Source organism: Elgaria multicarinata, chromosome 3 (genome assembly GCF_023053635.1).
Source record: "Elgaria multicarinata webbii isolate HBS135686 ecotype San Diego chromosome 3, rElgMul1.1.pri, whole genome shotgun sequence".
NCBI lineage: Eukaryota > Metazoa > Chordata > Lepidosauria > Squamata > Anguidae > Elgaria > Elgaria multicarinata.
Window position 1 is genome coordinate 57,352,228 of NC_086173.1, and position 13,986 is coordinate 57,366,213.

The 13,986-nt window shown below is 38.9% G+C and overlaps 2 protein-coding genes across 6 annotated transcripts in view; one reads left to right on the forward strand and one right to left on the reverse strand.

Moving 5' to 3' along the window:
- Positions 1–13,986, reverse strand: part of LOC134394729 (protein SCO1 homolog, mitochondrial) — a 470,723-nt gene that overhangs the window by 47,407 nt on the left and 409,330 nt on the right. The gene's annotated exons all lie outside the window — the stretch shown is intronic.
- The window catches only part of MAP2K4 (mitogen-activated protein kinase kinase 4), a 50,553-nt gene that overhangs the window by 16,821 nt on the left and 19,746 nt on the right, over positions 1–13,986 (forward strand). For 4 of the 5 annotated variants that reach the window (XM_063120398.1, XM_063120399.1, XM_063120402.1 and 1 more), the window contains one exon: positions 5,757–5,852. The exons of the other annotated variant lie outside the window; for it this stretch is intronic. In XM_063120398.1, coding sequence (XP_062976468.1) covers positions 5,757–5,852 — 96 coding nt within the window. The remainder of the gene's footprint in view (positions 1–5,756; positions 5,853–13,986) is intronic. 5 annotated transcript variants of the gene reach the window in all.

The following is a 13,986-nucleotide window of genomic DNA, read 5'->3' on the forward strand; positions in this document are numbered from 1 at the left end:
TTTCCTTTGACTGATATATGGTGCAGACAGTTAAAAGAAAAAAAAGACCCCCAAAACTTGTAGGATGTTCTGTTTATATAACTTGATTTTTGGAAGTTAAAAGAAGAATAAACTATTTTACCTACACAGTTAAATTGAGACTTGAACAGTGTGTAAAAAGTGCTGTCATTTGCTGATAAGTCATTCCCCCTTATAGTTAATCTCATTCATTGATGAAGTTGATCAATGCTTGATACTTTCAAGTTGACTAAGTCTTGTTCCCACAAGTACTTGTAAAGGATATATTTGAGGCATTTTAATCCTAAAATTGAGGCGAATCTTTTGAAAAATCAAAATGACAAAACATCTGATGCAGGGAATTACGATAACTTACTATTTATTTATTTATTTCATTTCTATACTGCCCAATAGCCAAAGCTCTCTAGGCTGCATTTCGCTGAAAGAGTGTTATGGACAGCCTTATATAAAAATCCAGGGTTTATAGATTATAGGTTACTTGGACATTTAGAATGCCTCTCAAAATATAAGCTTTGTGTCCTCAGATCTACCAATCTGGATTGATGGGTGACCTCTCAGGCTGTAAGTGTAGTCAAATCAGCAGCTCTTCATGTTCTCTTGTAAAGCTATCAAAAGTCTGGCCAGTGAAGATCTTTAGAGTATTGTTCCTGTTGTTTCTCCAGGTGCTTGTACTTCCTTTGGACAACGTTGCCTTGTATTGAATAGTGTAGGATGCTTTTGCTTTGCTATATATGTTGCTGCTTTGTTCATGTAGCTCAGAACTATCCATTTCCCATGAATATATCAGTTTTGTTTCTTCCTTTACAAGTACTTCCTTGTTTTGATTCAACATCTATTTAAGTAAGGATGTAGGAAAGTATTCCTGATATTTATACAGTTAGTTCTGAAAGTCAGAATATCCAGGCATTTCAAATAGACATTCTTATAAAGGTTTCAAGTTTCTCATCCAAAAAAGAAAGAACAAGGTTTGGTCCATTGAGTTCTGGCATCCAGTACTACCACCCTTCATACAATGCCCTATGATTTTTGAAGACACAAGACTTACTCCCCATGTTAGAGTACATTAACTGTCTGGACAGTCTTTTCATATTACCTACACACCTCTACAGTGTCTTTTCACAACTTTCTTCCTTCGGTTTTTCCTCTCTGATAGATTTCTCCTTCATAAGTGTAATTCTTAGTAAGTTAACCCATTACCCACTTCTAGTGGCTTTCTTTAGTTGTGTTATTTTTCATCCAGTGATTTTCTGTGTTGGAATTTCTCTAGATGATAGCAGCTCTTGTCTGGCAGTTTCTTACATCAAATAATAAATACGCACATTTCAGGCACATCAAGCTGCTGGCAGTGTCACTTTGTGCTTAAGACTATTTTGATACTTTAGCAAATTGGAAGATAAAAAGTTTTTTCTGTGGTAGTTCGCTTTCCAAGAATATTGTGAATTTGGGGCTGTTCTAGGTCATGTGCTGTCTAGTGTAGAAGATAAAGTGTAGAAGCATTTAATATTTGATGCTGAAAATTCTATGTCAAGAACACAGAATCAATATCCCTTTCAAGAATAAATCTGTTCTGTAGTCTGTGAGAGCAATGCTGGTTGTATTATACATGTTGTATTAGGTAATTATTCTGAAACAGGGAAGGCCTGTTTCTCCACCCCCTCCTTTTTTGAATTCCTTTGGGGAATTTACGCTGCAATACTATACCCACTTATCTGGGAGTAAGCCCCACTGAACTCATTAGACTTACTTTGGCTATGGCCTTAGCTGGACCTAAGGTTTATCCTGGGATCATTCCTGTGCATCTAAATGACACACAGGTGATCCCGAGAACAGGCAAGGGTGACCCTGGGATAAACCTTAGGTCTAGCTAAGGCCATAGACATATTTAGAATTGCACTGAAGTCTTCAAATATTGTTGATAGTGGATGGCATGTTTACAAATAAGGACCATAACATCTAAAAGAGGATTCTCACATCCTTTTAAATATTTGGGTAGGATGGGTTAACACTGTTTTCATCTCTTTCAATGGCATTTTTCTTGAGTTGGATATTTAGGATGTTTTGCTACCTGAAATGGAAGTTCATATGTACTATAATTGAGGCAACTCATTAATAGAATCCAATTCTTGTGGATTCTCTTTGTATGGATGGTTGCTATTATTCGTTGTAAATGAAAGTGCAGCCTAAACGCAACTATGTTGAAAGATTTTGTGACTTAGTTTGTCATTCCATTCACTAGTTCAGAATTGAAAGTTTCTCTTATGAGATTAGGTTTTTGGGTCATGGATACACTGTTTTGGAGGCTTTACCCTACTGTTTTTCTCCTAAACTTTTGAAATTGTTGGACAATTTGCTTGATCTTTGCAACCTTGAAAGTAATGTAAAAGAAGGTAGTGGTATATGTGTTCCCCACGAAAAATTAACTGCCTATTAGGTATATTTTGTTTGGTTGACAGGTTGTGATCAGGGGATGGTCAGGCTGCATTGATGGATTTTTCAGGTAAGAAATCAAGGCTTTTATTATACGCAGGATGAGGAAAGGAATACATCTTCTTTAAGCAGAAAATAAATCATCTGCTCTTTCTGAATTTTGTAGTTCCAAAAAAAGCAAGTGTGTAGGAGGTTCCCAAAATGTACAATTTCAGTCAAAATTGGTTTTAAAGGGGATAAATATACTTTGGAATATATAAGTATGGGCTTGTTGGACCCTCTGTCTAGAAGAAGAACAGGTTTTATCATCATTCTTCATTGCTTTCTGTGAAATTCGTGGTCTGCTACTTTGTTCAAGATGAGGCTGACTAATTTGTACAGCAGTTTTATGTAAATTAGACATAACGTTTTGTCTAAAAATGTGGTGATGGTTTGCCCAATTCCAAGATAGAGTATATTTGTACTGTAGTATGTCCACTTGCGTTTTTCCTTCCAGCTAGTTTCACCATGGAATTTTAACACGGATACAGCTTCCACTATGTCAGGGTTCACATAGTTTCTATGTTAGCTCAATATTGTTTCTTTCTGTGCTTCTATCTCTTCTCTTGCTCCTCTGGACTGGCTTCAGTTCTTCAGATAGGTATGATAGTAGGGGTCAGACTTTCTGTAGGTTTCTGAAAGCTTGTAGAGGCATAGATTGGTATAGCATCTTCCATGTATCTGAATCTGTTGTTTAGTTTTAAATAAAATATACAGAAAGATAGAGTGTATAACATCTGGAGACCCTGAGAATTGAACTGGTACAACAGTGGTATGTGTTTTGTTATATAAAACTGAACTATTCCTCTCCCCCAGTGCACCTTTGTAGGCCTGTAATGAGTATTGGAGGCTGCTACAGTGAATCATGTTGAGGCTAGAAATATTACTTAATGGGTATATTTCCTATTACTTAGTACTTTGCTGCCAATTTGCAAAGGGTTGGACATAAGGATCTTGGCTCCAGCACAAGAGGGGCCAGGTAGAGGTTTTTCTAAGCTGGCTTTGCCCTTTTTTCTGGGGAATAGCTACTGCAGCTAAGGTGGATTTGGGGGCTCTGGCATTGGCTGCATTTCTTCAGAACAAGTGCCACTTAAAAAAAATCTAAATATATGCTTTCAACCTAACCAGAATCTTGTTGCATTTATGTTTGATCAGAAAGAATTATGTTAATTCTTGAGCACTGCCAGTTCACAGTTCCTATTAAATCTTTTACATTTCCCTTTTCTTGCTAAGCACTATAGAACTGACAAAAGTAAAGGAAGAGAGAGGTTGTGGTGAGAAAGCTTGGAAATCAACAGTGTTTATTCTTGTATAAAGATTATCAGTTTCTCTTCAGATACAGAATTATTGAGAACATTCTAATTAAATAGGCGAGTTTCATGTGTTATTTTAGTCTAGTTGGCCAAGCTTATAGAAATTTCAAAGCACTTGGAGAAGTAACCTTCACAATATGTTGGAAATGAACTAAATTCTTGTTTATGAAGACTGCAGGGTGATAGATGAATTTTCAAATGGTTGGCATCACCTTAGATCTTCATGGTTTTTTTGCATATGGAGAATCAAAGAAGACTTTGCAGTCATTAAGCCATGTCCAGTAGATTGTGGCATTAATCTTGGGAAGCAGGTGTTCTTGATTCTGTGCATATAAAGTAGCTGAGGAAGTACTCTTATTCACAGTCTCTGTGCAATCCCACTTGTGGGTTCAGTGCCTATGTAGAACATCTGCAAAATTCACTGTTCCCTTGAGGGGAGGTTTGAAACGAATTTTGCACATGCGTCAAGGAGGGGGTCAAATGCCATTCCACAGTTCTTTTCTTGACTGAGAATTGAAAAGCGAAGTAAAGTCTTCCATTCCACTTTGTTCAGGCATTATGCATGTTAACAATCCATAAATGCAGAGAGCGAATAAGAATAAGAATTATGGAATTACTATGTTGAGGTGATGGCTATCTCCATGGCAGCCATTGCAATTTGTTATATTTCACAGTAGATGGGAATGGAAATACTGTATCTAGAATGATTACAATATCTGATGATAGATGCGGTAATCTCCACTGTCTTATATAAGCATTAGAAGGAGGCTTTCAAATACATGTTTCTTTAGCAATTGTGTTACAACTCTGGTTGTAACCTGGGGCATTATGTGTCTGTCTATCTTAACTGTAATTTAGGTTATCTTTGAGCAAGATGTCTTCTGAACTGCTTTTCTATCCATCTTCCTTTTTAAATTTGCCAGGAAGTGTCATTGCATCCCATTTTTCCACATCCTGTTAGAGATCTCAGCATGACTGAGAGATCAGAACATCCCCTCTTCTTACTTGTGAGCCTGTGACTGGCTTTTCTTTTGGGGGGGAGGAAGAAAACACTCAAGGACATAGCAGAGTAACAGCATAGTAGATATCTCTCTGAACTTGGTTAGCAGAGGACTCAAGTGATATTGACATGTCCCTTTTACTTTGCATCTTGTCTTGACATTTGTTTTATTTTTGTGTAAACACATATTTTATCTTTTTTTACTTTGTTTCTCTTGCCCCCTGCATTAATGGGGCATTTTTGTCAGAGTTAGAGTAGAGATTTCTTACCTGGAAATATTTGTGAAAGATTCGGATCCAGAAACTCTTTAATTGTTCCTCGCGTAATTGCAGAGTGGACAGTGAAAGCTAGCCCCTCGATCTTCCAGTTGTTCAGGGAAGAATTCAATTCACTCCGCCCTAGAAAATTGGGTAATAGCTATCACTCCTGATTGGTGGATCCAAGACACAAGCACTATTTTTCAGGTAAGAAATTTTCCTTTATCATAACAACATGAAGAAGCAACATAGTAATAAATAAGGTAACAAATTGTGCGATGATGGTCAGTTGAATCAATTAATCCAGTTTAGCTAGCAATTTAATTGCAGTTCATTCATATGTTAAATGAAAATATTTCACTTGAAATTCAGGCTTATGTACTCCTTCTAAATGGATTTGCTTGGGAAGAAGTCCCATTGAATTCAGTGGGATTGATGTCCAAGTAAGTTTCCTTCAAATTGTAGCCTTCAGCTGCTTTCATGCAATGCATTAACAAGGCTTTTAAAATGATTTGCACACTGTATTTCCTTTTTATTTTTCAACAAGGAGTGCAATAGACTAGCCCTCAGCAAAGAACTAAATATGCTCATTTTATATATTATCCAAAAATTCTTGATAATTATGTGTGTATCTGTTATTGTGTTATGTGATAACAGCGCTGTGTTTTCCTGTCATTTTTACAATTCTTTTCCTGGCTGAAGTGATACTCAAGCAACAATGGGTAGTAATCACATTGCCCCGTTCACTTTCAAAAGGAGAGAAGCGGAGATGATCGTGAAACTTTCCAGCAGGCTACAGTAAGCGTAACTGTCTGTTAGCCCCATTTTCAAATATATTTGTAATACCCAGAAAAAAAGCCATCAACACAGTTCTAGTGCTTTGCAGAAATTTGTCATATTATGAGTGAATTAATATACTTGTTAAATAATTATATATTCATTATTTTTATATAATGAAACTTATTGCTGTGTTTATATCTGCAGTTTCCAATGTTCTGTCCCCATTGACTCATTGGCTCTTGAAAGACAGTATATTTCTGAAATAGTGATATTGGCTTTCTCAGGAGGTCTTGGTGTTAGGTTAGAAAAATCTCCCTTTTTAAAATAAACATTTTAGCTCAAGAATGGTTTTCCCTACAGTTCAATTTGGAAGCCCTATCCACTTCCAGGATTAACTAAAAACCATAGTGCGTGACATGATGTTATGCCACTCAAAACATAGGGCTTACATGAAAAGTGAGATGGGTATGGATAACTGTTGTGGTGGACATAGGAATAGAAAAGAAGAATGCTGTGTCTGGATTAAAAATCTCTCAAAGTCTCAGGGTTATAAAAATGGGTTTGGCGAGCCATATTTTGGAGCCAATTGCTGCCTAAGGCATATAAAAAAGAATACACAGGTCTAGCTCTGCACTGGCCTTGATAGGTGTGTCTCTCTTATGCAGTAAATGCTCGTTTATATTTTTTTGTTGGTTTGACAAAAGTTATTGCTGTACAGTTAGTTACAGACACCCCCTACACACACACACACACACACACACACACACACACACACACACACCCCTATAACAGTTGAATATTTTAATTCTATATTTATTTGAGCCATGCAACTATTTTAAGGAATGAGGGGGGGGGGGAGGGGAATGGATTCCTGTGCATGGGTGAAAACTAGCCAAGAACCAGCACTCATGTCAAGAAATGGTTGCCAAATTGAGTCAAATTTCTCTGAATTAGCTGTCCTTTGGTATGCCATTCTTTCTGCAGTTTCTAAAACATCTTCAATCTATTGTTCTATTGTTGGTGAAAACCATGACTTCCAAAATTGCACACAATTTGTTTTGTGGTTGCTAGTGACACTCTCGCAACCAAAAACGTAGCAGCTTTTGGAATGGTCAAATTACCAGATGGTAATCCAAAATAAATTGATTTAGGGCACAATCCTATGCATGCTTACACAGGAAAAAACTCCAACTACTCCCAGTATTCCCCTATGCTAGGAATTGTAGGATGTTTTTCTGTTTAAGCATGCATGCATCCTAAACGTTAACATGAACTTCAAGGATAAGATCAAATAAATTCTATAATGTGATGCATCCAAAAAGGCTTTAGTGACAGGACACCTCCAAAAATTTTGAACCAAGTACATGTCATTCTGTAGTTGCAATGCTCTGAGCTTCTGTAAAATACTTCCGTAAAATGTTCAAACAGTTTGTGCTGAATAAATCTGAACCATAGGTTATAGATGCTGAGACAACAGATTTAAGCTTAACCATCAATTTTAGCTGTGTAAGATTTTTTCCTGTATCCACTTAACTCTCAAGTAATCCATATCAGTTTTGAGACCTTCTAAAACACATTTACGTAATATGACTGCTGGCTTTAAGACAGATGATAACATTTTGAAATTTTGCATGGATTCTGATGCATCCAAATTACTGAGTCATGCAATGCTGTACATATCTGAACAATGTGAAAGATGTGAACCTATAGCTTCTCTCTTCCAAGAAAGTAAATAATTATGATAGTTCCATTTTACCCATCTAGGATAGAGAGAATTATCTAATATCCAGTGCCTCACGCATGCTAACCAGAAAGCATTAACTTGGGTAAATTAAACTCACTCTCAGCTGGAGGAAGTTGTGTTTTTGATACCCTATTCTAGATGTGATTCTAATAATAGAATCTATTTTGTCAAATATTGCAGAGGATGAGTTTGTATCTACCTTAGAATATATACAAGCCCAAGGATAACATTCATTTTAAGGGTATTAACCTTGTCCCACAGAATCTTTGGCATCAATTCATGAGACACACACAAACTTCCTTCACTTGTTAATCACGTGAAGGGGGGTCCACACATGACTAGGGAGCAGCACGGCAACATTAGGCACTGCTTCCCCCCACCCCGCAAGGTCTAGATACCCTCAGATTGCTGTAGATATCAGCAAGGAAGAGCAGCTGTTCACTTACAGGCTTTCCCCCCATGCAAACATCTATGCGATGGGGTCAGTGGTATGCCTGATACTGAGGCACGGTCAGCAGAGCCTCAGTCATCACATGGAGCCTCTTTGACATGATTAACATATGGAGGGGTTATATTTTCATTCATTTCTTAATGTTTTCCTTGAAAAGCAGCGGTGGTGTGTAGTACTTGATCAGATAGTTTGAAGCAGACAGTTTTGCCCCTCAGCTTTCCTGTTTCAGTTTGAGGTATCTCCAACATTATGAATGTCATTTACCACTGTTATCCCCTTATTTCTTGTGCTGGTATTGAAATCTGGATAAATAAAAGTGAGAATAGAAAGCAGGCCTAAAGGGAATAAGTAGGATTCAGGAGTGCATGGTTTTAGTCTTATTGCCAGAGCAAGTATCTTACTTATTATCTTGCCAGCTGGGAAAGAAACACTGCCTCTATGAAATGATTTCTTTGGCTTTCTGGTTGCTGGTAATCCCCACCCCTCTCAACTCCATTTCATCTTTGGCCGTTTCTACACCTGCCTTCCCCCCCCCCCCCCCCGGATCGTCCTGGGATCATCCCTGTGCATGCAAATGACACACAGGGGATCCCAGGATCAGGCAGGGACGATCCCTCCATTTTCCTGGGATAATCCTTAGGTGTAGAAAGGGCCTTACTTATTATAAAATGTGACAAACCTTTTAGTAGTGTAAACAATTACAACCATTGCAATAACTACTCAGTTTCAAACTCTTTCTTTTGATTCATCCCTTCCTCCTTGGCATGAAGGCCATTAAGAATGTTCTTTTGTTTTGGAGTTGACTAATTGTCCCATTGTTTGTTGCAAAGTGTACTGCTATAACACAGTGTATATGCAGCTTTTCTAGAAATTTGGGGGGGGGGAATTCAAACTTGTTTCTTTTATTGTATGTGAAATTGGAGAATTCTTGTATTTACAATTGTCCTTCACATCTAATTCACTTACCAAATGCTGAAAAATAAGGTAGTGCTGTATTACCTTCATATTGCTTTTTAGTTTTGCAGTGGACTGAAATCCACTGTATTATTCAGCTGCATTGCACATAAGAGGCCATTGATGTTTCAGAGTGTGAGCTCTGTTTCCCATTGTGCAGTGTTCTAGGGTTTACTGCAACCCAGAGATGCTGGGCGGAAGAGAGATGTGGATCTCAAGAGGGAGTGGCAGTTGATTGGCAAAGATTTCTGACTTCCATTTTTATTATTATTATTATTATTATTTATTTATATAGCACCATCAATGTACATGGTGCTGTGCAGAGTAAAACAGAAAACATTTTTTTAACAATAGCAGCAGCATTTTGAGCCTGTTCGCATGATCACAGAAGTGGAAAGCAGCCACAGTCACTTATTTCTCCTGCTGCGCATGCCAAGGGATTGCATAATTACCCTCACCGACATAGCTTGCCATGCCATTTGAACCCAGCTTGTTGCCTCTGCAGAACCCTATAACAACTCACCCTCATTAGGTTTGTACGACATGGCAAGCTGCACCGGTGAGGATCGTTATGTGAATCCCCCAGTTATGTGACTGGCATGCATGGTGGGATAAATGAGCCACCATGGATTATTTCCTTCTCTGTAATCCTGTGAACATGGCCTTGACCTCCTCTTACCCTAAATTATACTGCTGAGATGAAGAAGGCCTGAGGTAACTAGAAGTAGATTTTTGTGTCGAAGTACTATGAGCTCCTTTAGTTTTGTTAGACAAAACAAATTTCTAAGTTTTAACTGTAGGTGGATCCTGAGGTTTTAGTAAACAACAAAGTAGATCCCACAAGTCTGAAATCTGCCCCCCCACCCGCATCTTACTCACTAGGCCCACTTCTACATAATGCCACAATTGGTGACAGTAACAGGAAAACAAGAAGCATTAACAAAAGGTACTTATGATGAGTGGACATAGAGCAATTGTTGTGGTGTTGGCATGACAGTAGCTCTTTCTCCCAACCCAGTACTGTTCATCTGCGTGGAATAGTAGTGATCAGAACTGGGATCCCGCCCCCAACATGAGGTTTGTGGCACTGGTCACTTGGAGATGCATTTGTGCAGAACCCCCTTGTTTTCCTTTGTGTTGCAAGCAGCCTGTTAAGGTGTTAGGATCCTCAGAATTAGAATGCTAATGTTTGGGCTTTTAGCTGAGGCTGTAGACCTGTTCCAAGCCTCCTCTTTAGGTTATGTTTAAATCAGCATTCCCCAACCTGGTGACCTCCAGATAGTTTTGACTTCAACTCCTATCAGCCTTAGCCAGCATGGCCAATAGTCAGGTATGCTGGAGGCTGTAATCTAAAATGTTTGGCGGGCACCATGTTCAGGAATCCTGGTTTAAATAGTTGTTTGATTTCTTGTAGGCTTTTTAGGCTTGTCTTGGTAACTAGCATGGTTCTGGCTCTTTAAAGTCATCCAATAACAGGATTGTTATGTCCCTGTAATTTCCTCCAATTTTGTTTTATTGATTTCAAGATGTTTATAAATTGTTCTTTAGAATCACAAAACAAGGTACAAAGAAAGGAATGGCGCAAGAAATAATAAGTATACAATTAATTTCAGAAACTTGCTCTAAAGAGTACAAGCTATTTATGAACCTAGGCCTTTGCTAGACGGGGCTAAACAGCTGCTGGAAAACATAGGTCTTCATAAAATGGAGACATCAACAAGGAGGAGCAAGGCAAGCCTACCTTCCCCAGTCCAGGTGCGGTCACAGAAGAGACACTCTCCCACACGTCCCAGCGTCTTGGATATTGGTGGGATGCACAGAAGAGCCTCCCTGGTTGCTCTCACCAGGCAGCCTCTGAGACAGCTTTAAGTGCTCCTGGAGCCAAAAAGCAGCATAAAAATAAACAATAAGGATATGAGAAGAGGCTGTCCTTTAGCTATCCTTTAGGTATATGATTTAAAGGTAATAACTGGCACCCTGAATTGGTCCCAGAAATGGACTGGAAGCTAGTGAACCTGTTGAAGAAGTTGCGTTTTCTTGAAAACCAGTTCCAAACTTTAGTTGCCACACTTTGAACCAGCTGAAGTTTCTGGACAGACCCATATGGAGTACATCGTAATACTGTGGGATGTGCCACCATGCCTAGATCTGTCTTATCTAGGAATGGGCCTGTCTGGTAAACCAACCTAAGCTGAGCAAAAGCAATCTTGCCCACAAGTGCCAACCAGAGCAAAGCCGGGGTCAGGAACACCCTCCCATCCCCAGACTGCAATCCTGCATTTTCAGGGAGAATGCAACCCCATCCAAGGCAGGATGAATATCTATCACTTGGTCATTAGTTTGGCTAACCAGCAGTTGTATTAATCAACTAATCTTGTCTGGATTAACTTTCAGTATGTTAGCAGCCTAAGGCACTTGATTTTGACAGCCTTCTTGGATGGAAATGGAAAGGAGAGATGGAATTGGGTCCTATCAGTATTCTGACGACACCACACTCCAAATCTCCCCCAGTGGTTTCTTAAATTTGTTAAGACATCAAATGCCAATGTCCACGGTATCAAGCAGCAGTCCCCTATAACCATCTTATGAAACTGTCCTTCCAGGATAGACCAGAACCATCACAAACGGTCCCCCCAGATCCCATCCCAGTCAGGCGGTCTAGAAGAAAAGCATAGTTTATGGAATTGAAAGCCACTAGGAGTTCCAGTTGAACCAATAGAGATGTGCTTTCCATGTCTAGCTCCCAGTGTAGATCACCTGCCAGGGCACCCAGTCCCATACCATGGCCTGAAACCAGATTGAAATGGAGAAAAAACAAGAGGATGACACCCATATGAAAAAGCCAAGCCACTATACTCAAGAAAAATGTGTTTTAATATTATTAAGTTGTTCTCAGTATTATAAGATAGTTCTCAGTGGCCCCGGTCAGACAACACGTTAAACCATGCTGCTTAACCACAAAATGGTTAATGGAATGCATAATGCATTCTGTTAACCATTTTGTGGTTAAGCAGCATGGTTTAGTGTGTTGTCTGAACCAGGCCTATAACATGTTGGGATAGAGCTTTTTAGCCTTTTATTTATTTAAATTGTTTATACCCTGCCTTTAAGCTTACAGATCCTTCAAGACTGGTAACAAGTAAAATCAAAAGACGATAATCAATATAAAAACATAATGATTAGGTCCTTTTAAGTTGATGTCCCTTGGCCATAGGGGGTGAGGAGAGGGAAGTTAAGTTAAACAGTTAAGTTGGTGTTCTCTTCCCCTGTGCCTTCTTGCCTTTCTATTAGCTGATGATAGAGGGCCCTTTGGTGGGATAGGGGACAGTCCAGCTGGACCAGGTGTTAACCTTTGCCTGATGCTCTCACTCTCAGGCTTTTGGTTTGCTGGAACTATGCCCTCCTCTAAGGAGGCATGAATTAGTTTACTCTGCTGGCCAGTCCTCCACCGGCTACTTTAAACAGCCAGGAAAGATAAGGGAAGAATGCAAAAATGGTTGGCCTCACATCTCCAAGGATCTTGGAGATGTTTTGAAAAGTATCCTAATAACAGGGCATGTAGCTGCTAAAGGTACATCCATTGAATTGGCACTAAATGTAGTATCCAAATTAGAGCGAAGGCAACTCAAAATAATCATAACAAGCTGAACAATTACCCCTCTCTCTGGGCGAAGATATCTCAGAATTCTCATCACTTGGAACAGCTCCTCTGTATGAGTCTGTTTGTACAAACAAGTGGTGGAAAAATAAGATTTCTTTGCCATCACTGCCATGGAGTAGGCTCCAGCTTGTTCAGATTCATCCCCAGAAGAGGAATACATTCTGATTTATTTTTAATGCTTTCAATGTATAGGAATTTTATAATATGATCTACAGCATATTTGCTCAGAAGTAAATCCCACTCATTCAGTGAGACATAATTGTGTTTATGTTTGGATATGTCAGTAAAGCTGAAGATTCTGTTTATTTGGTGTCTGTTTCTTTCGTGGGCTGGCAAGGTATAGTTAGTGCACCGTTTGAGCAGACTGTAAATCCCTTCTCTCGAAAGTGCTTATTGACGCAAGGAGTTCTGCATTGCTGCAATTATCCTAGCAAGACTATAGTGCATATTGGATTGCTCTGGCGTTCGTAAAATGCCAGAAACACTGAACAGGGATTTGTGTTGAGGTGCAGTAGCACTGTGACATAAACATTGGCGGTGGATGAAGCCCAGATTTTTTTTTAATGTATTGGTTTATAATTATACTTTGAATGCCTTTTTGATCTCTCTCTCTCTTCTTTAATCTCATCCAAATAAAAACCATACACTTCTGGTAGCTAAATAAATGGCTTAGAATTCAAATTCAAATTTTAATATAAGGTTGTGTATAAAGTTTTAAATACACAGCTAATTGAAGCAGATCTGCCAAATGATAATTTCATCTGGGTATCTGAACAGATGATTGATCATGTTTTATTCATTGCTGCTGTGTATTAAACCAAACTGGATTCAGATGAACAGCAGAGGATGGTGACTCTTTTACTACCCCAGCCAATTCAGTGATGTGTTACAGAATTCAAAATGGCTTGTGTGAGTCCCAGAAAACTTTGGAAATCTTGTCTTAACCAGGCGGTGGTGAGCAATGTTCTTGCCACATGCCTGTGACATATCAAGGCATTAAATGACTAGCCACCATGCCATATGGTGATGACATCACTGTTTCGTCACCAATTAAGTTATTTATCTGATTCTTCCGTATCCTAAGGAGTAGCAGACTTAGGAGCAATGTGGGTTTTTTAATGACCAAGTTCTATATGTAACTGCAAAAGGCAATTAGATGCACTTGCTTGTAGGGTTGAGAATGACTGGCTCCTAGAGGTTTTTTCCCTTTCTCTCAGCACCTTTTGACACCTCAGATTCCTCCTAAAATGTGGATGTTTTTATATTACTGATAATCTGCAATTAGCCTGTAACACCAATGTAGTGAATTCCCAGTGCCAATGTGATGCTATTTCCAAGGCAA